Raw genomic sequence first — 22,871 nt, 5'->3', positions numbered from 1 at the left:
ACAAACTGACATAAGCATCGTTCCACTGGAAGCAGCGACTTCTTCATAGAGAGCTTAAACCCGCCCTGACCCGTCCTGCTAACCGTCACCTCCCTGCCCGCCTCCTCCTCACAATAAATCCAAAGCGGTCCGCTGAGCTGACCCCCCAGTGAAAGTACCTTGGAGCAACTCCAGATGTGCACATCCTCTGTCTCTTTTTTTCTTTCTCTCCCTCCCACACTCTTTTCTCTCCCACCCCCCTTCCCTCCTCCATGCAGCTACGAGTTTTGCATTTCCTTTTTTGGTGAAAACTCTCAAACGGGGCCAGAGAGAAGGACATTTCACCAGCGCAGAGAGAGAGAGAGCTAGGGAGAGAAAGAGAGAGAGAGTATTTGGCAGCCTGAGTATCCGTGCTCGATCAGGGCGATGAAACGGTCGATTCAGCAAAAGCAACGGTGCATATGCCGTGTGTTCACACGCGTGCACAGGCACACATTTGCATATAAGTATGCATATGTAGGGTGACTGCATGTTTTGCTCGCGCGCGCGCGCACACACACACACACACACACAAAATTCTTCAACACACCAGAAGAGTTTTCTCTGGCCGAGACAATAAACACAAGCAAAGAGAAAGCGCCTACTTCAAAAAATACTTGATTAATATTTCGATATAACCAAACCCAAAATGCACACAAGCTATATGAAAGTACCAGGCAAAGTTCAATCAGTGTACATTTATTTAATAAGCTTTCACAAGTAAGACTAAACATGTGGAATTCAGCCATATGAATATTTGCCAACTCTGACTCACCAGCATCAAAGCTGCAATAGTGAAATATAGGTTGTTGGGTTTTTTTTACTAACTTTTTCACACACGTTACAATGCAAACAAAACACTTACAGTGTTAACGGCAACGAATTAACGATGGAGGCGAACGGCTGCAGATGTAGACATGCATACTCCTGCGATGCACGGACACACACACACACACGCACACACACAACATTTTACATTTCATTTGAGCTTCTCTTGGCTAATAAATGCTGGCTCTTTGAGCAATGGTGAGAAGAAGAAAAAACAAATTCATTGCAATAAAGAGATGCGAAAAGGAAAAAAGAAAATGTATGTAAAATTATTGCAAAGTTTAAAAAAGCAGATAAGTGACTAAAAAAAGTGGTCTGTGTGCCGTGTTGTGTAATTGTGTCATTATCATGTTGTTTAGTTGTGTCATTATGTGCACACAACATCGTAACGAGCGAATATCTTATCCAAAGTGCAAATGACTTAACTGATCTTTAACTGACTACCTCATTTTTACACGTACTTTCTGACATACTGTAATTAAAATTCTTAAGGCTGCGGCTGTAGGCGCATCACAACCAAATACACACTGTAAAGCTCACACACAATACTGTATCCGCGCTCTGTGTCGTAAAATATGAAAGAATATTTTGCAAATTGACTCGCATTTTGCATTCTTTTAATTCAATGGTACATAATGTGTATGTTACAAATAATAACAACATCACTTTGTTTTAAAGGCACTCTATTAACTTTTGGTTTACAAAAACGTTTTTGGTTCAATGCTAAAACTTCGTGGTTGTTCATTCAAACAATTCAGCATAAAAATAAAAAAAAGTACAGGCTAGCTCCTGGATGAAAATCTGACCTAGTAAAACTAACCTGAGGGATACGCTTGTTAGCCTGCTCTGCTTTCCTTGGTTATGACTTGGAATTCTTCAAATGCATGTGAAGAACGACGGAATCTAGTCGAGGGAAGGGGCGAATAAGGCGAACGGCTGCTTTATAGGCTGGTGTTGCATTCGCGGCACAAGATCCTGTCACCGTCGGGGAAAAAGCCGGCGCCCACCAGTGACACGGAGCACTGAGAGCAGGTGAAGCACGGCTGGTGCCACTGGCGATCCTCAAAGGAGACGTACTTCCCTCCTCCGAAACCTGCAGGACAAGAACCGCAACGAAACGGAAATGAAACTGTGTGTCACCTCAGTGTTTAAACCAGGCGTGGCGCCAACCGGTGCGGCTGTAACCTTGCCTGTGATTGGTTTGCTGCAAGCTTCGCACTTCTTGGCGTACAGGCTGCCGAAGCACTTGAGGCAGTAAGGGCTCTCGTCTCTGGAGGTGAAGTGTTGACCCGCCAGCTGCGTCTTACAGTTGGTGCACACAAAACACTCCTTGTGCCACGGCTCATCCCGATAGGTCACGCCACCTTTGGCCAGGCTCTAAAAACAAAGGCGGGTCAAAGGTCATACGGAGTGGGATTCCATTGCACGCTTGCAGAGACAGGATTCTTCGTGTTGCTAGGTGGTGCCTTTACGGTTCATTCATTCAAGATTCAAGATTCAAGATACTTTATTGTCATTATGCGAGCATAATAAAATCGTGAGAAGGCCCACGGCTTAAGGCACACATCATAACAAACTAAATGATCGACAGACCCCCATGCGGGGTCAGCCGTGTTACCTTTTTACAACGAGTGCAGCGCGGAGCGAACTTGTCCTCGTAGCAGGACACGCAGTAGTGCTCATCTTTGTCGGGGATGAAGGATTTGGAGCCGATGGGTTGTTCGCAGCTGTGACAGATGAAGCAGCCCTCGTGCCACGTGGATCCGGCGTACTCCAGCTTCCTGGTACCTAACGGGGCGGGGGGGGGAGATGAGGGACGACAGATAACCCGTCAGACAAAAGAGGGAAAGGATTCGGAAACGACGGCAAGGAACAGAGGGAGGCTTTCTTGTCAGCCATTTTTTTTTTGGTGGCAATTTTATGGAACTGTGAAATAATACACTTGAATTACAGAGGCGTATAAATATATTTTGTTAACGATTATTTTATTTCAAATAAAAACACCACACTTATTTCCTACTGCTGAAAATCGGAAGCAGGCCTTGCAGAGAGGGATACTTTTCCCCTCTTTGTCCCCAGCCAATCAACCTTTTATATTTATTTTAATCACACTGGCTGGTTTATGGTTTATGGTCTGTGAACATTCCATTAATTCAGAATGTATGCTATAGAAATCTCTGTATTTAAAAGATGCAACAATCTTCTTTCTCTTTGGTCACTCGCTGCTTTGTGAGCTGAGCCAGTTGCTACCAGGGTGCAGCGACTGCCGGTCTGTTGATGCTGTATCTTCCATATCATCGCTCCCGTCGGCCTCGGAGCTCCGGTTTATACACAACAAGTCAAGCCGACTGGAAACTACCGTGTGACACTCAGATCTGACCGCTGCAAAACCTGCGGATCCTGGCCGTATCTGTCTTTTTCCTCCTAGAGCCTCTTTACGCTCCGAATAAGCTCGATCGCTTATTTCATACCTTTCATTTGTCGCTGCCTCCTTGAGTTTGCCATGCCGTAATATTAAAAGTCACTTGGCTGTCGTGAAATTTGAACTGTACGGAAAATAAAATGTGGGGGCAATGAGTAAAGTCTATATGTGTGGCTGCTCAATGCATCAAAGTGCAAGATAGAGTATGTCATAAGTCACTCCTTCTTTTATTTCATTTTAATCAACTCTTTCCTCCTGGATTTCAAGCCAGGGATTATTTAAAAAAAAAAAAAAAAAGCGAAACCAACTTCTCTCACTTCTGAGCGATGGAAAAATAGATTGAGATTCACAGCACGTGCACCCTTTACCTGGCATGACGATCTTGTCGCAGGCCACGCACTTGGAGGAGAACTCGTTGCAGTAACAGTCGTTGCAGAGCAACGCGTCATCCTGGCTGGTGAAAGGCTCGTCCGCCAGCGAGCGATCGCAGCGGAAACAGCGGAAGCAGTGTTCGTGATAATGCCGGTCCTCGTAGAAGAGCTCCTGGCAGAAGAATGAGAGGAGGAATGACGCAATTGAAAAATCATTAAGGGTCCCACACAAAAATCCATTTTACCGTAAAGGATTACAACAATGTGTGTGTGTGTGTGGGGGGAGGAATAAGCCGACCGGATGACTACACAACAACTAAGGAGCTGGCTTTGTCTGGGTCAGCCTGACACGACCACCGTGTGTAGGATGGACTGTGTGCATGCGCCCGCTGGAAAAAAAAAAAGGCCTCACATAGATTGAATTGAAAGCCAAGAAAGTGTTGGCTTTATTTATCGACCCACAAAGGTGTTAATAACTCATTGACCTGCTCAGCTAAGCAAACGTCTAGGCGCCGTAACATGACCTGTTCTGTAAACTTGGCTATAGCATATGTCGGCCTTAATGATCCACTTCATGTTCGTGCTTTCCATTAAGGGAGGATGAAATTTAAACTTAATTGTGCAGAAGGGGAAGACATTCCCTCATGCATTTCAACGGCATTAGAACCAATGTTGGCGTGTGTGTGCGGATTTTTTAGGAATTAGCCTTCTCGCCACAGAAAACTTATAGCGCAGGCCTCGTTTGGAATGATTCATTATGCACCATTAGCGTGACAGAAGTGCCGGTTTAGCTCACCAAGACGACATTAAAACAAAGCAGAAAATATTTCAAGCCACTTAGGGCAAATTTCTAAGGTGCTTTATCTTTGTTGAAACTGTCAATCTGTGGCTCACAGTCTGGAAAGAGGCACGGTTTAGTCTACTCCAGAAAATAAAAGCTATACCAGAAATGCCTAAACATGTTGTATAAGAGTGTAGATTCTGCAAAAACACCCCCCCAAAAAACTCTTTAATGCATGTCCGATCATGTCAAAAAATGGCCGCCTCACCCTTGCGTCGTGGCCGATCAACTCTTTGCATTCGTCACACGTGTTGGAGAACAGGCTGTCATAACAGGGGATGCAGTAGGGACTGGCGTCTGACTGGATGTACTTGCGGCCGTACAGGGATTCCTTGCAGTTGTCGCAGTCGAAACGGTCAGCCATCGTAATATTCTGTAAGAAAAGTGACACACAGACAAAGAGAGAGAGAAAGAGAGAGAGAGATCGGGTCAGCGGTGTTTAAATAAAAGCAAATGTTGATGAGAGCGGATAGGGGAACAACTTGAGGACGGATTCTGTCACCTTTTTCGGCACGGCCGTCGAACATCGCTTGAGGCTTCCGCTGCCAATATTTACTCTGTTAATGCTTTGGCTCGTGATGATGGTGAGTTTGAACAAAGTGTGCAACACAAGTGGAAAAAGAAAGAAAGAGAGAGAGACAGACAAGGGGGGAAAGAGGGAGAAAGAGAGAGAGAGAGAGAGAGAGAGGCTGATAAGCGAGGCGGTGCAAAATGCCCATTAAGTTTTATTGCTGAGCGATTAAAGTGGGAACAGGCGCAGGGCTTCCTCCCCACGAATACCAAACTCCTTACTGTTGCTGTCAACAGTTCAAAATGTGCAGCCTAATGACGAAATCATCAGCACGATGCTGGAGAGGCTCACACATCACACACACACACACACACCTGTAAATATTTGTGAGGAGAGTGTTTGACCACCAACGAAAGTGGAGACACTTGAAGCGAACTGTCTGGCTGGCGGCTATCAAGTCCATAGACGGCGTCCCACACACGGTAGCGGTATACAGGAAGCAGACTGTGGATCACGCAATGTTCAACGTGATGGAACAATGTTGAGAGATGGTTATGAGGACAATATCAGAGCGGCGAATCATCACAGCATGGCCGGAGCGCCGCTGGATGTTCATTCCCACCACCAGTAACAATAATCACCCGTGATACAATCATCAAACTCCAAACTGGCCATGTGCTGCCTGTCTTAAACGCACACACACACAGGAAAAGGAACAAAGAGCCAAATCACGCAGAATCCATCATCAAAGAAAGCATTTGTCAGAGGCTCATGTTTCACGATGCTTTCAACGAGACGGCGTGAGAAGAGACCAAACACAGCACCTGCCTCCAGACGTCATATTTAACCCAGGGGGGGGGGGGGGGGGTTGTGTTACCGTAGCATCACTTCCTGAAAATTGCAACCCACTCGCCGCCCCCTTTGTCGACCTCAAGAGATAAAGTACCGACAACCGGGACTTAGCGACCATCCACACATGGCAGATGCGTCATCAGTGTCAGCGGCGATGGTGTTCTACATGTTGATAGTACAGCAGCCGTTGGGAGGTTGTGGCAAAATGTCAGAATAAACAGCTGAGTGTGGACGGAAAAGGGCCGAGAGAATGTCTCCGTTTCTGCACATTTGACACAGCATCTGTCGTCAGCCCACATTAAAGGAGCAGCCGAGCCCTCGCTTAAAAATGAAGCACATGACCTAAATGTTATCTTCAGCGCCACGCAGGTATGCACGCCGTTTGCTTTTCCAGGTAAGGGAACGAGACGAGGCATGACTCACAAAGCCGAGAGGACGGAGCTATGACGTCTGACGTCAGCTTTCGTCTCCAAAGAAAATCAGACTGCCTGCCTGCCTAACCCTGAACTCATGTTTCATCCACTGCTAAACAGCCATGGAAAAAAGGAGGTCATGGAACTTTTTTTCAGATTTGCAGAACTACAAATTGATGCCAAGTGGCCTGACACAGAGTTCTAACAAGCCAACGTCCTTGTATCTGGGATGGATCAATCAGAACGTTCCTGGTTGCGCTACTTCCTCTCTGGTCTGACGTCTTGGTCTCTACAAGTGTTTTTTTGAGGGCCTCCAGAGAGATGAGTTCCTGAGCCAGAGCAAGTCGTTTGCCAGAAAGGAGAACTCGCTGACTCGGCGAGGATGAAAGAAAGCTACGCTCCGTTTCAAAGATCCCAAAGCCTGATACATAAATATGAATTACTTCAGAAATCAGATTACGGCCTTGTTTTGACCTCCAGGTCAGGCAGTGTTTCCCTTTCAGAGCGATCCACTCTCAAGATCAGTTTGTGAGTGTCCGGTAGCCAACCTGGAATGAACTCCCAAATGGCACGGGATCTCGCTGAGAGTGGGATGACGTCAGCGTGACGACTTGACTGCACGCAGACATCGTTGGCCCCAAGCTGAGCTTTCTGAGGGAAGCGAAGAAGTCCAGCTCACAGGGATTTATATTGTCCAATCGGCATGGTAACTTCCCAGCATAACCAGGATCCAGTGACTGAGAACCCCAATCTGGGTTAATAACGTTCCAAAATACCAGAACTGTGTCAAGTAAACTAGTGTGTGACATTTGTGTGGATCTGGACTTCCAATCGACGGATGATCAAAGGATAAAACCTCTCAAATAACGGCCTGGAGGAGGGACCGGCGAGGAAAGACAACCCAACCCAGAAAGAAAATAAAGTCTCCCTTTCGGGACAGCGATGGGAATGACGGAAATGTAGAGGTTCAGGAAACCTTCTTTATCATCTCTTAAAATCATTAAACTGGATTATTTTTGTTCTCAAATTAATACTGTAGTTTTCCTGGGAATGTTGACAAGCGTCTAAACTTATAAAATATATGTTTTTATTGCAACCAGCATTAAGATGGCAAAGGAATGTCAAGGTTATGTTCTTTTAGCCATCACAACCCTCCCCGGCTGTAATAAGGGGGTGAAGTCCAGGGTCAAGGAGACTACATGCTGTTGCCAGGCAACGCGGTCATGGTTGGTTACTGAAAGGCTAGCAGACGCCCTGTCCAGTCCCACCGGCAGGCCTGCTAATCCCCAGCCCAAACTTTGCTCACGCTCTGGTTCATTCCGAATGAACAATCCACACAGCCCGCTGGGAACGGGGCCGCCGGTTCCGGCCCCGCTCCTTGCCACTCATTACAAGTCTGCTTGTGGAACCTGACGTCACGTCTCACCAACAGAGGAGGGAGATCATCTTGACCGAGGTTACTATGCAAGAAAAATGACAACAACGTGCGCTTCTCTAATGTATTTGCGTCATTCAATCCTGCCTCACTACTGGTGTTTCGTGTAACGAGCGTATTGTGAAATGCAGTTCAGGATCCGTCATTGCAGGAGTCGCTAAAAAAAAACCCGGGTACAAACTGTGAAGACACCTCGAGGATCAACGTGTTTGACTGAGTCAGCGTGGCTTACAAAGGAAAACACGTCCTCGGGAGGGGAGATTAGCTCAGATGAAACCAAAACCAATGATATAAATTAGTCAGCGGCGGTTCAGGACATTATGTGCAGCAAATACAAATCAAGAGTGTCAACATTTGTGATGCATTCGGGGACGCACCGACCGACAGAGAGGGAATACAAACACCGTGAATTCAAATCAAACTCTTGTATTTGCGGATTTTTCGTCCACGGCTATGCTTTGTTACAGGCAAGAAAGTATTCAATCCACGCCTGTCGTGACTGCTGTGTTTTTATATCCAAGTAGATATTTCAAGTAATATGGAGTTAATTTATGCCGCGTATGGTAAGGTTTGATTTACTACCAAACCAAAAAAAAAGGAGCTACATTTAAGCCTTTTGAACGTTTGGCAGAAGATAGACTCCCATGCCAGAATAAGTTGTTGTTGAGCAGTTCCCTTTTAAAGCACACACACGGAATCTGTTTCCTTTTCTGCAGGCCCCCGGAGAGCGCAATGAAGGAATAGTAGGACAGGAAACAAAAAAAGAGAGATAAGGAAAACACTGAAGAAGGTGACGTTTAGAGAGGGAGAGATTAAATCGAAGAGAGTTCTTAGATCAAAGTTGCGTAAAAGTGAAACGGCCGCTGTCACATTTCCCTCTGTCTATTGCCTGGCTAGTGTCCAAACACAGCAAAGCTTCTTGGCTGGCGTTGAGATGGGGGGGGGGGGGGGGGGGGCACTGGACACTTAGGTATATCATCTGAAGGCTTGGTTGAGCGTATCACAAATAAAGCATGCGCCCGATGGAGAAGTCTGATCTTATTTATTCCAGCACCTCATGACCGATGATGATGATGATGATGATGAAGACTTTCCATTTGGTGACTAATGCGAAAAGGCAAAAGCATGAATTGCACAAGACTTTTTCTTTTTCACGGCTCAGGGATTGTGTTAACTTATTGTGTCGCTCAATCAGATACCACGTTGTAAAAACACAAGTCAAGGCTTGAGGGAGACGCTTGCAGATCTGTGTATTGATTCTCTTCGGTCCATCTAAAGTGGCCAGAACCGTTCGGTTCACGCGATGCAACAGCTGGAAAATTAAATACACTTGTGTGCAACTCCCGCTGACTTTTGGCGCGTCAGATGAATGAAATCCAGTAATAGAAATGACACACTTAGGCAATGAATGTTATCGCAGGAAGGGGAGGAAATTGCTCATGAACGAGCGAGAATGCTGCGCGCCATTCATACGCAGATGTGCAACTTTAACCACGCTGACAACTACAAGCAAGCATTTGAATTCAATGCATGCCGATCATTTGAATTCTACCACAGTGGCATTTTTTTTGTCCTGAATGTAGCTGTGATGCAGATTCTGACTCCAGGAAAAAACTTCCATCATCATCATCGGGACACTTAAAACAAAGCGATCAGTGGCCTTTGAAGTTAATGGGATTGGGTCAGCGGGGCGGGGGCCACCTGAAACGACCCCCCCCTCTCGTGGGGATCCCGGGTTCAAACTTGACGAGAGAGCACAGGCAGCAGGACCAGACACTGGAGCGCAAACCTGTTATTGTCTCTGAGCGTTTAAACACAGCCTGGTGCGGTGTGGGAGGCGACAGAGGGCTTGAATGAAAGCCGCCATCATAAACGTAAAAGGGGGGAGGGGGAATTACTACCTTCAGTGGAAAATGTCACCACGGCCTTTGTAATTTGTCCCTGCATGGCAAGTTTGAATGGCCATGCAAGAGTAAGGCTATGACTCCATGCCTTTTAATATTAGCCTCGGTACCCTCGCTGCAGCATTAGAGGAAAGCTGCAAGTGAATAGAAGATGGGCCGAAAGAACGGGCCGCCGAGCCCTCTGGACTCGACGATTACAGAGGGCTTTGTGCAGTGATTTATATGTACAAGCAATAAACAAAAGCACAGCACAACCCTGCACTGACGTATGTTTGGTTATACTTAAAACGTCAATTTGTCGTAATCTGACAGCCACTTGGCACGCCCATCCTCGAGGATGTGCTGGCAAGGACGATGCCGTGCTCGTAAGGATGACAAAATGCGCTTGCCACATCTCATCGGTCAACTTCCACGAGACGATCTGGATCCCGATGTCCTAGTACTCTCCATCGATAAACAATAGCATTGTAATTGTTTAATGCTGGGCCGACTCAACCGCCACGAGGGAATGATTTTATTTTTAAATCGCTGCGCATGGATGGCCCAAAGACTATGTGCATCTTTGGCCTACATCTGTCTTCCTTTGTGCTGCCATACGTTAGTGCTTCACATCTGGTTAGCATTGAGGGAAACTATGCAGTCAACTCCTGTGTGCCAGCGGAGGGTTTTTTGGAGAGTCACTGCCTGGAGAATGCGAGAGAGTTCGTCTTTTTTTTTCTCCCCCGCTTAGCTTTCTCTTTACCGACATTTTGCTGGTAAATGTTTAGATGGCAGAAGGATAACTGGAGCGAGAGTGAGAAAAGAGAAAAGCAAACCTTGAAAGCAAGTAAGAGAGAAAAAAAAAAGATCTTGACGGCCTGCTGTTTGGTCTTCGGGGGGGAGGAGGTGAACGGTTTGGTGAGAGGAAAGGCGAGGAACGCAGAGAATGGAGTTTGGGAGCCGATGAAGATGCAAGGAAAACTAACAATGGAGGAGGGCAGCATTTTGATCTCACTGCTTTTTGATGTGGCCCCTTGCTTTAGAATAAATAAGTCAAACGGGGTTCCTCTACTAAGGCCTCTGTGTAGAATTATGAGCGGAAGAGCACATTATTTCTCTTTTAAACAAACGCAATCATCAATCCCACAAAACCCATTTACTCCAGAGTTTCCCAAGGCTGATTTGTGCCCAAAAATGGCTATCTTATTCATTGTCCTGATAATTCAGATCCTCCCTGTGATGAGAGCCAAGTGAATGGGAAGTATCCGCAGTGAGGTCAGCGTGCTTTCACTTGCATGCCGGGTGATTCAGTCGCTGGTTTGCAACCCCCTGGAGAGGATGCCGTTATCAGAAGTCCAGCCTCCAGAGGGGAACCGAAAGAGGCCTTCTGGTGCAAAACCTTCTGACAGAAATATCTACTTTTTTCATGCGTCTTTGAGCCTGTTGCTGCAGACCAGGCAGTCAGAAGACAAATGTCTTGCATGTCACCACAATGGAAAATTACCTCTGCACTGCTCCTATAAATAAAACAAGCTTTCCCAAACTGCTGCAGCCAAGAGACATGGGCCCAATTTGGGCTTCTTTCAAATGCACAGGTCCTAATATGGATCTGAAGCACGTGCATTTGGAGCCGTCGCTTCGGAGTCCGACCGAGAAATCTGTTTGTGGAGGATATTGCGACGCTTTTACCGGCTGTTGACGTTTCTTTTCTGTTACGGTTAAATGTCTTTTTGTCGAACTTTGATGGAAATGTGTGCTGCAGGCAAAAGCTTTGCGGTCTCTCAGCGATTATAACTCCAACAAAGAGTCAAGTCATCGATGAAAAAAACCCGAGGGAAATTCCCCCCCCATAATTCCACGGTGCGTGTTTATATAAAACACTAATTCTAAGTCGTATAATAACAATTCAAGATGTTCAACTTTATCCGTCTTCAGTCAGCAAACAATTAATAATATAGGTCAATCCACAGAAAGAAAATATGACCTCACTTTTCTCCTCTCGGGAAAGGTGTGTCTATTCTTGCAAAAAATGAAAATGGTTAATTGTCCGTCAGACGCCGTCGAGGCAACAATCTAATAATGTGTCATCGAGGGCTCATCAAACACAGACAGGCAGACACGCAAACTATTCCTTCACTCATTACAAACAAATTACTCAACTCTGTTCAAGACCTAGCGTTGCGTTGCTCTTAACAATCTTATATCCTCAGGTAATGCCATTTATTTACGGAGTTGCTCGTCATCACAGAAAACACTCGTCTGACTGTGGCGAATAAAGAAAACCGATCAGTGGCGCTCATTAATTATTTTTCCTGTTCGCATAAAATCGAAGCACACTTGGATTACTTGCATTGGCGAGCCCTGATCCATGGCACGATTGAACCTAATAAAAATGAGGATAATGACCTCATCTCTGTGTTGACTTAAAGATGCCCCGCCCTTGCTGATTATGCTCTTGCTTGATTGCTATCGGTAGCCCACAGGGACTAGACGCGAGGGCTAACGGTGACCCAAAAGACACAACCAGTCTGGCTACTGGCACAGACTGGTTATTCCCAGGTGGTCTCCTAATGTTGCTGAGTCAACAGGACTATCCCCGGACATCAAGGAGGCGGGTTAAGGTTTCACGGTCTGCACGCTCAGCAAAATAGGCATGCCTAACACAACTGTGCATTACACACCCACAACTGCTAGTAATTATTTATAACTCATTCAGACTTGTGGCTCGTGGCTACAGTGATCACACCTGACCTTGAGGTTAATGCCCAGACAAGAAGGATATTTATTTTCAAGCACACATCCCATAATCCCCAGACATGAATATTCAGCATGTTGGTACAAGCATTAGGATATTTCCAATCTCTGGGTGCCTTCATTGGTAGTGTGTGAGCAGTAAAAAAAAAAAAAACACACACTATACATTCTCAACAACAGCTGCGCAAATGATCTGCAGCAACCGCAGCAGACCAAAAATACTGTCTCCGTGACCCTGAAGAAATTGGACTCGTGCAAGGATGAAAAATTAAAAGCATTACCTTAGCTCAGAGAAGTGCGGGGCGCCAGCCAAATGTAAAAATGACACTTTTTGCCCCCCCCCCCCCCTCCCCCCTTTCTAGCAAATCTCCCTGGCAACGTGTAAACAGTGTCTCATCAGGAAGCAATGATACTACATGAATGTAATAAATATGAAACTACCTCACAATTACTATTATTATGAGTATTTTAAATCACCACACAAACACACCACTAAACTACATCTAATGATGCAGGTTGACTTCTGAGCCGCCCTTTTGCACTGTTTTCCTATCTGCATGTGCCTTGAGAACCAAACGTGGGTTCATTTCCTCCTGGGGCAACAACCCCCATCACCAGGCGTAGATAACAAAGAGGAGTATGTACACATAGAGTACTGCACTACTTCCTGTTTCCCAAAACAGAGACCTTTCTGGGACTTCTCAGAGCGACCTTCATAAACATTCGCCAAAAACACAGTCGCAATGAAAGACAGGCGTATTTTGTTGAAATACACAGCGATGCTGACACACCTGTGCAGCAGTCGCACATCCACAGTAGTGCACTGCATGCAAATGCACAAAGCCCAGCCTAAATAAAGGGATCAAACAAAGTAAGAATACACAGCAGCCAAACTGGGCGACTTGTGCAGGAAGTGCAATCACAGTGAGCAATTTGTCTCTTTTTCGGGGACTTCCCATCCAGCGTAATTACAGCCATTCACAATCCCCAGTGTTCCTGCTAACATAAATGAAGGCCATGAGAGCAAACAATGGGATGCGTTCGGAAAATGAGTGTCAAACAAAGCGGGACGATATTGGTTATAACACTCCTGAAACATTAAATAGTCAGTGAATTCAAACCAGATTGAGGCGAATGGTTGACGAACGCTGCCCAGTTCGCAATCCTCACCGCCAGAACAGAAGATGGAAGATTTGCTTACACACTAATGCAAATAAAAAGAAAAAAAACCTGTCAGGACTCTGCAGGAATACATCTCTCTTGACCCAATATTTAGGAACCAATGGAGGGCCCGCCTCCTTTTCCTCTGTGCTCTGCTCACTGTTTGCTTTGACCTCCATTGGTTACTAAGTGTGAGTCAGGCATCCGTCCGTTGGACATCCGAGCGGCTCCTTTTTGCTTGATGGAAACCAAACACACTGAAGTGCAACATAATCAGAAAATGCATATGTTTGTGGTAAACTAGTAGCGGTTAGTGACCCCAGGGTCACTTACCCCCCCCCCCCCCCCCCCCTCCCAGTACCGCAGGCAGAATGTCACTGCGGTGAAACGCAGCACGCAGGCCGTTTGGCTGGAATGAGCTCATATCATAAGATGTCTGTAAATCCTAGTACCATATAAGAGACTGGCTACACCCTCCATCTCCATCAGTCACTCAGCCACCAACCATTTTCTCCTTCTCTCTGCTATCTTTCAGTCTCGGCTCAGACCTTTTGTGCTTTTGTGCATTGCAGATCCCAGCTTGGAGGACTGGGACTGCGATTGCGTGGCAACCTGACAGCATGCAGGTCATGTGGAAATCAATCAGGACAGGATCAATCGGAACGGGAGACCAGTGCCGAGTCAGCAAAACCTGATGAGCATTGGAATCAAAGAATAGATAGTCGATGGATTTATTTTCAAGGGTCGTTCAAGAAGAAGAGCTGCAAGTTTGGAAATCCTAGTAGTAGCAGCTAGTTCGTTGACTTTGCCAGGAAAGAGCAGCGATCCGTCAAAGTCTTTATCTCCCGGTGTCACGCACACTGGAATCTCTTTATCATGCAGCCATGCAAAACACCATTCATCTTCACCACCCAATTCATTATCAGTGACAAAATGCAAAGTCCATTCTGTAGTCAAACGGAGAGACGACCCGAAAAGCAGGTGCTTTGGTAAACACTGATAGCGCTGCTGAATTATGTCGCTTCCCAAGCAGCCCTTGTCTATCGCTTTCAATCTATTAACCGCAACTCCTGCGCAACCCTTTTTCTCTCGGCTCCAAGAACACAAAACAGACACAAACAAAGTGAGACGTGCGTGGAAGGCACAAGGTTCCCGTCGCGGTTCCACGGGCTTTTCATCGATCAGGCAAGTGTGTAAATGTGCGCCGCGCGCTGCGTAAATTAGCAGGATGTACGGCTCTGCCTCCATTATTGCACCAGTTCAGTCCAGCAGCTGATGGATGAATGTTGACGGCTACGTGGCACCGACTCGCGGACGACGCTGCAATACTCCCCTGGCAGGTCACCGCAAGCGTGACGCGTGACCAATGACCGTTATTATCCGGCATGACTCCTCATGCTGTGGGACAACCATTTTTTTTCTTCACCAATCATTAAACCATGAACAGTTTCCACTCACCACTGAGAAAGTGTGTGATGGGATGAGAGTTTCTAAGGGGGGTGGGGGTTGAATTCTTCCACAGTGAAGTCATGGTGCTTCTGTCATTGGCCCTGTGCTTGTGCTTTGCTCACCGTCTGGCCCCTATTTTACCCATTGATCTCATTTCCACTGCCAGCATTTGATTTGATTGTGTTTGAAGCTGAATGTTTAGGCCCATTAAACCACTGACAGAATTGCAAACCTTTGGAGCACCTTCGGAAAACCGAAGTAGAAAACGAGTTGGTTGGTGTTTGCCAGACCTTTGAGTGGATTGGAGTAAACAGAATGTGCAGCTCTCTGCAGCAGTTAGTGAGGTGACCATATTTACAACTAGCATTACAAGCTTTGTGCATGACACACACACAAAAAAAAAATCACATTTTCTTATTATATTTATAAGTGGAAATTCATCAGTCTGTTATTTTGGGTCAACATGAAGCAGTTTTATGTCTTGCGCTTGCACTTTAAATCCCTATTCATACATTCAGGCAGCATCTCTGTAGGTAGCTTGGCTCAATGCCTGAATTATATACTCTGCATCATTCTGCCAGCCGTAATGGGGATATCCTTCACATAATTCCTCTGACATCACAGGAATGGCTTTGGTATAACTGCAGAGATCTAGAACTCCTAATGCTCAGATAAGAGAAATGACGACTTCATTAAGTAGTGTCTGCTGTTTCTTTAGCGACGTCCCAGATGATAAAAGGTTCTGGATGTCAGGATGAAAGACTTCTCTATAGATGGAGAAATATGCTTTTTTTTTTAAAGATAAAGATCTCATTGTACTGCTGTTCAAGAATTTTAATTTCAAAAGGTGAATGAGCGCCGATGCCGGGTGCTTCGGGAGCGGGGAGTCGCAACATGTTCGCCCATTTGCTGTGATAAGGATAAACACTTTCTGTGCAGTAACAAACTTGTCCGTGGTGGAGTGGTGGTCCATGCAGGATTACGTACATGCAGCAGCAACTTCATTTGACTTCCATTATGCTTTCCTGTGGCAGCACGTTGACTGATGCACCCGCAGGCGGCATTTGGACCCCTCCTCGCTCGCCTCCATCCTTTCATTCCCTTGCTCAACTTCAAATGGCGAAGCCAAGAAATCCCTCCTTAGCTTTCCTTTGCTTATCGCCGTCGTAAATCGGCATCGTTTTCTCGTTGAGGAGCTGCCGGCCTTTTATAGCCACAGGAAGGATACTTTCTGCCATTTATGGCTCCTCCACGGCCCTGAAAGAGGCCACGAAGTGCCCTATGAAGGTGTGACAGAACGCAGGGAATTAAAAGAGGGCAAAAACTTCCTACTCCTACTCAGTGTAACTTTCACAGCCTTATAAATTCATGCCAAAGTGTGTGCCCGAGCAGTGCCAAGTGTACTCTTCTCTGTGACTGACATAAATCCACACCTCAGCGTATGAAGCAAGCCTGGCTTGTCTCAGCCTGTACTCACGCCTGTAGACACTTTAGTTTCTCCGGCGAAGCCGTGGACACGGAAGTGCGAGGGTGATACAAAGTGCAAGCCTGTGTAAAAATGTGACATAAAATAGTGAGCAAAAGTCAAATGGAGAGCAATGATGTGCGAGGTACGCTGTAAGGAGTCACATTCTTGATCGCTCGCTGGGGTTCGTCATGCCGAACAGGCAATAGTGTTTATGTTCAGCGCCGGGAATGCGCTTCGCTCACAGCTGCCTACCAAATAAACAGTCCTGTGTTTATCAGTGACAAGATAATACACATCGAATCTGAGCAAGTAGCAGCCTTCCACGCAGTCCCAACACGCCGGCGCTCTTCTGATTCATCCCTGGGAGACAGTTGTGCAACGCAGATCAGCGTATTTGAATTAAAACACCAAACACACAAGCCGCGCCGTCGCCCCACATTCTCTCCCACGATTGCGCTTTCTCAGCCACGACGCCTCACATTGCGTTTCCGTATATGTCTGCAAAACGCGGGCGCCCAAAAACCCACGAATTGTTCGGGACGCAATCAACGCTAATCCAGTGGCAAACTGCAGTTACTAGCCATATAAAGACACAAAACTACCGCAGCAGCAGGGGTGGGCATGGCGGAACAAACAGCGCACGTATACGCGGCGCCAAGACCCAATTGCCTTTCCAGGGTAACTGCTGTGAGAAGAGAGATCTGCGAAAGTGTTGTTGTGGAGAAATAGTTTGTTAACGGCCCACTCGCTCAGGGTTTACAGTGTTTTGAAAAAGGTGACATTTTGAGCCTGAGGCATCGTTGCCTTGTTTGAGGCCCGCTGTATATCACGGTGTCGTTAAGGACCGCTTGCCACATGGTCTCAAATAATTGCCCAATTAAGCCAGCGTGAGAGAGCAACCAGTGGGGAAGCTGACGTCACTGATAGCCCCATAGACCTAAAAGGCCCCGTCAGATCGGGTTTCTGTTCGGTTGTTGCAGAGAGGCTCATGATGTAGCAGCTACTTGCGTATTACAAGTCCCAACTCAAGGTGCTATAGGGAGGTTTGGCATGTGAGCTACAAAGTCGGCGATCAATCGCCATTGCATTATCAAGGCATTGATCACTCTAAATGATCGATATGAAGACGCGGTCTTGCAGTAGGACTTGGCTTGTGAGCCGAGGCTCTTTACTGTCAGCTCTTTGAGCGGAGAACGTAATTTCCCATGAGCTGAAGAAACTCTTTGCACCCAAGATTCTACTCCTCCGTCAAATATAGATCTTATGATTAAGCCATTATCCGCAGCCCAAGACAATCATTAGTCATAAGTGTTGATAATGCATATTTCCTCAGCAGATGTTTAAAAACCACTAAATTTGTCTGCAGACTTTAAATTGGTGTGTCCCTCCCTTCTCTCCACCGCTTGATGCGACTTGCCTAGTCGGTTTTCAGAGGCCACTTTGCTGACAAAATATTTAAGACCTTATTTATGGTCTGCTTCGTGACAATTATTCCTTCCAGAAATGTACTGTTTTAGCTTTTTGAACACAGAAAGTTGACTTGGCAAACAGCAATTTCAGACAAAGTGTTGGCAGAGACTTTCATACGTGAGATAGTTTAAAGGAAATACCAACAGTTACATCTGGGTTTGTGTTTTCGAGGCAGGTTAGACCAGAGGCGGTGGTGGAGACGGTAATCTTTGCCAGCTTTGCAACACACAATTTCAATTCCCACAGATTTGTATCTGCGATACGTCCTCCTACCTCAAGATGAGGGTGAACTCAGTCATGGCTGACTCACGCGTTTTAACAGCAGGCACTGGGACGATGACAGGATGCGATGATGCTGCAGTGAATCGATGGGTTTCCTGCACCCAAACAACATCTGTTTCATGTGAGATATGCAAAGGAAACACCAATAGGTAAAAGGAGGGTATTATTAATCCAATGTGTAATAGATAAAGAAGGAAAAGACGACTCGGGCGAGAAGCATTGTCCACCGTAATATAACTAATACGTGTGCAGTTTGGGGGCCATCTGCAGTTCTACGCTTACAACTTGGTATTTCCTTTGAAAACAGGACTTCCTTTGAGAGGAGCATGTAAGTGGTAGCCATAGTCCTGTAATTGTATGTCTTGAAGATGTAATTACCCCATTAGCACAGTCAGTTAGCTTTTGCACTTCTTAGCAGCCTGCATCAAGTTTATGCTCTCTTTAGGTAAAACGTCACATGGAGCGGATACCGTGGCAGAAAGTGCAAAAAGAGTGAGAGAGAAGAGACCTGCAGAGAGTGAGGCGGGACAGCCGGACTGGGAGAGGGCAAATTGCCTTCGGGGGCGGGGGGGGGGGGGCTCAAAATATCAGGTTTCAGACGTTTACCAACAAAGCATCCATGCTGGAAGTCCTGCGCCCCTCACAATAACACCACAGCACCTGGCCATCCCCACACAGGAAACCTGAGGTCACCCCCCCCCCATTCTGGGAATCCAGACAAGCTCCTGCTGCCAGCCACGTGCCCCCACAGTCTGTTGAAGAAGCTGTGTGTGGAGGGGGGGGGGGGGGGGCTGGCTGCTAAGAGGAAAGACAAGGAGACGCACATACAACAAAGCAAAAGCTGTACCCAAGCCTCGCGATTCTCAGTGGGCCCGATGAAACGGCTCACAGAGGTGCACGAAAGCGTGCCAGACACATTGTGTTAACACCACAGCAGGAAGAGTTTCAATTTCCCTTTTTCGGTCTCATTTGTAACCCAGATGTGACATTTTCTTAATCAGCCGCATCACTAAAAAAAAAAGAAAAGCAGGGCTGCTTCTAATTCTACACAGAATGACATGAAGACAAGGTAAGAATGTTCAGCGGTTAATAGTTAGAGAAGCACCTCCGATGTCTTTTAGGGTGTGACAAACTGATCCAGGAGGCCACATCTAACCAGAACTCTGCATGATGAGAGCCTCAATGCAAACTGACCAGCGTCCTCTGAAACACACCGGAAGGGTTGAAAAGCTGCAGGAACACAAAGGAGTACTGCCTCGACGCAAATCTAAATTCTGCTCCCTAACCACCTGCGACCGCTTGACCACCATCTCCATCATTATCGCTGGCGGGGTTTCAAACAATGCCAACCCATAAAAGCAGCCGCAACCATGCAGTCAGAGTTATTTAGCTGCAGGCCCAGTGCAGTTAGAGCTGGCTGGGGTCCAACCGCCATGCGGGGCTAACCTTTGGAAAGCACTGAGACCTCCAAAGAATGCGACCACGGTCAATGAAACAGACAGGGAGGAGGAACGAAAAGGAAAGCAAACAAAAACACATGAAACGGCCCACGGGGTTCTGTCAAGGCAGATGCTGAAGAGGACATAATGACTGGCTTACAGGCTGGTTTATTTCTGTTCGTGTCAGTTTGTGCAAAAACAACCTGTCAGGAGTGGAAGCTTGATCGCAGCCTGATGCGAATGAGACCAAGATCCTGCTGTATGCGTCATCGCTGCTACATTTTAGTAGCGGCCACGACACTGTTTAATAGACGTTGTGGTTCTTTATCAGAATAGGTCAATCTAAATTAAACCAGGATTCAATTATTTTACCGCTGCATTTGAAGAACTTTGTCTTTCCCTTTATCCCGTCTTGGGGGGCTTTTTCATTTCTTTTTTTTTTTTGGTCACTTCTTCTCTTCTCTCTTGTTCTCCCATTTACAACCTGCACACTCGGCGACAGCCAAAGATTTTCATCTCTGTTCTTTCACCGAAGATCCATCTGAGATGTCGATCCAATTTTCCTTTCGGCAAATTCCAACAATTCTCTTCACCGCACTGCTCTCTGCCCCCAGATGACGCAACAGGGCAAAAGAAAAACGAGGCTGACACTACTGCTATGAGCTGTGATGATGATGATGATGATGATGATGGATGCCCGACGCATACCAAGGGGCAGCAGCGCAGACACACCCTTCCCACACACACACACTGCCCCATATCCCACTTCCTGCTGCCGAAGAAAAGACAAGTTTAGCCTGAGGGAATTTGCCCTCTGAGGCCTTTGCACACCGCTCAGCTGGGATCTCCTGTGACACAACAGTCGTTCCTTAATCTTTGGGCTCGGTTCAGTGGGTCACATGGTCCACTGTCATCGTCGTCCCCCCCCCCCCACATTCAATGGAGATGCCGTTTATTTCATATTGCTTTGTGCGTGTGTGTGCGTGTAGTTAATCGGAAATCTGGGCAGGTGTGAAACTGAGATTAGAAATAGACACAACCAAAGAGAAAAAGAGGAAAAAAAACAGACAGAAAATGTCCAGGCGCCTTCACTTATCGCAGGAAGTGAGTCTTCTTTTATTTTGCAGACTTTGTTTGACTAAGGTGTGAATTATTAAATCTTGTGTGACGTCAAAGCCCAGGCTCACTTTTAATCTCTACAAACGCACATTTATGGCCAAACAGCCCACAAAGCAATGACGACATAAATTACAGAACATAATTAGCTGGTGAAGTTGCACAATTCTCCTAAAAACTATGTCTCTTTCTATTAAATTACAGATCCTCATGTGACCATTGGTAATTACAACGATTTAACTGACTGAAGCCCAAATTCACTTTTGATCAATCAAAGTGACGTCATTCATTCACTCAATGTAGGTTAACAGTGAGACAGCTAAGTTTAGATATGCATGATTAAAAAAAAGAGAGAGAGAGAGAGAGAGAGGACTGAAGTCTATAGGTACCTTCTGCAGCAACAGTTGCAAACCTCCACCTCCTCCTCCTCCTCCCCCTCTTCCTCTTCCTCTTCCTCCTCCTCCTCCTCTTCCTCCCTACAGGAGACCCTCACTCAGATCAGGTCTGGGATCAGTTTGAAGGTCGCAGCTCCGCCGGCTTCGGGAGCGTCGGCCGCCAGCAGGAATGCTTTTTTGCGTTTCTCCTGACAGCAGTCAAAGTCACTCCGGTGCTGGAGAGTGATTCAGCTCGCCGGCTACATTTGTCCTACTACTGAGGAAGTGGAGCGTGAGTCACAAAATCCCGCCCCCCCCCCCCCCCCCCCCAAAAAAAAGAGAAAATATTCCTCCCTCCCCCTTTCGAGACTTCAAAAGAGCGCATGCAGGGAGACGATCCTTCCAGGGATGACGCAGTGTGATGGGGCGCTTTGTCTGCGCCCCGGTGCAGATTGATGTTTGATTGGTGATTATTGACAATTAAAAGATCAATTTGTAAAAAATAAATAAATAAATATTGTGATATATACACCACATTTGTGCCAAGCTTACTTTAACGCATTATTTTAATGTGTTTTATTATATTTTTCAGCATTCCATCCGACATTTGGTGGACTTTACGCATCCATTAGCTTCGTTTGTTAACAGGATTGCACAGAATTTACGGGCGTTATTTTAATGAAACTTGTTGCGTGACAGGGATTACATTAAATGTGTGTCTCAAGGATAATACACGTCCCATCAGAGAAAACAGGAGCCGAGAGTTAAAGTGAAAAACGCAAAGCGCCGGCTTAAATATCCCCTAAAATAGGAGGAGACAACAAGACAGGTGAGATCATCACTGCCCGATGGGCGTGGCATGACCTGAACGTACAGAAATATGACCCAGGTGTTGTAAGAGATGTGTCATGGCTTTTTCCAATCGCAACCTGCTTGATAGACTTTTTATGAAGGAGAGGGCGAGTGTGCAAAAAAAACGTGATTATAGATTAATCAATATTATAATAATTATCCATAACAGTTGTGGCAGGGTTCTAATCTTGCATAATTCAAATGCTGATCAGTATTAATAGGACTATATGTCGATTTTTTTTTAATTTCTCCATGTGTTATGAAGGAACCTGAAGTGAAACCCAGTTGTTAAACTTCTCTCTCCCTAGATATTCCACAGTGTTGCCCCTTTTTCTTATCCGGATGGTACATTTTTGTCCTTGACTCAAGAAGCGGGCGTGGCGTGTGCTGCTGGATGCTATTTTACCATACATGGTTGGATTCCTACACATCATTTGAGTCAAAACTGATAATCAGTGTGTGCACACACCCTGTAAAAACACACTACTGTTTGCAGAAGGGCCACAAAGCATGTTAGTAAGCATTGTTGAGTTGTTGCACTAGTCCTGATGTTAAGGATTCAGTCGCTAGTTACGGCTTTCTAGATGTCACACACTTTCTGTGTTTGGTTTGTTTTTTTCAGCCTTATCTGACGTAACTGGCTGGCAACAAACTGTTGTCACGCTGAAGGAATAACTTGCCACCGTGCGTTGAGACTAATGTGATTGCCTAAAGGAGTCCACATTAGGTTAGATCTCTTAACCCTTTTAACAACTTAAAAACATCAAAACACCATCATGTGCATCCTTTGCTCTAACTGCTAAAGTATAGCTGCACAACTTTAAACTTGAAATAAGTCATTAAACAATGACTTTTTTCACATGTTCAAAACACATGATGGCTATATTTCACAGTCCTGTGACGACTGAAAAGGTGCTGGTCTGACCCCTGTA

General features: G+C 46.0%; 1 protein-coding gene across 2 annotated transcripts; it reads right to left on the bottom strand.

Moving 5' to 3' along the window:
- Positions 1-705: 705 nt before the first annotated feature.
- On the bottom strand, positions 706-21,342 carry fhl3a (four and a half LIM domains 3a). Of its 2 annotated transcripts, none has more exons than XM_068760586.1 (6): positions 21,103-21,342; positions 4,689-4,853; positions 3,637-3,811; positions 2,465-2,634; positions 2,037-2,223; positions 706-1,939 (listed from the first exon to the last, which is right to left on the bottom strand). In XM_068760586.1, the coding sequence occupies exons 2-6, from the start codon at positions 4,842-4,844 to the stop codon at positions 1,788-1,790; spliced, it is 840 nt and encodes a 279-aa protein (XP_068616687.1). In that variant the 5' UTR covers positions 4,845-4,853; positions 21,103-21,342; the 3' UTR covers positions 706-1,787. The 2 variants fall into 2 exon arrangements, with proteins under 2 accessions (XP_068616687.1, XP_068616688.1); XM_068760587.1 differs by lacking the exon at positions 21,103-21,342 and adding an exon at positions 4,983-5,115.
- Between the last annotated feature and the right edge of the window lie 1,529 nt (positions 21,343-22,871).

The sequence above is a fragment of the Brachionichthys hirsutus genome, chromosome 3 (genome assembly GCF_040956055.1).
Source record: "Brachionichthys hirsutus isolate HB-005 chromosome 3, CSIRO-AGI_Bhir_v1, whole genome shotgun sequence".
In the NCBI taxonomy this organism is placed as follows: Eukaryota; Metazoa; Chordata; class Actinopteri; order Lophiiformes; family Brachionichthyidae; genus Brachionichthys; species Brachionichthys hirsutus.
Note: the sequence above shows the minus strand (reverse complement) of the source record. Positions and strands in the feature narration are given on the sequence as shown.

What these genes read in the sequence shown, in the direction of transcription:
- fhl3a (XM_068760586.1), bottom strand. Translation starts at nt 4,844, where the DNA reads ATGGCTGACCGTTTCGACTGCGACAACTGCAAGGAATCCCTGTACGGC. An exon ending in CGACAAGATCGTCATGCCAG is followed by an intron (nt 2,635 to 3,636) that starts GTAAAGGGTGCA and finishes CCGCCCCGTTAG; the next exon opens with GTACCAGGAAGCTGGAGTAC. An exon ending in GCTGCACTCGTTGTAAAAAG is followed by an intron (nt 2,224 to 2,464) that starts GTAACACGGCTG and finishes CTTTGTTTTTAG; the next exon opens with AGCCTGGCCAAAGGTGGCGT.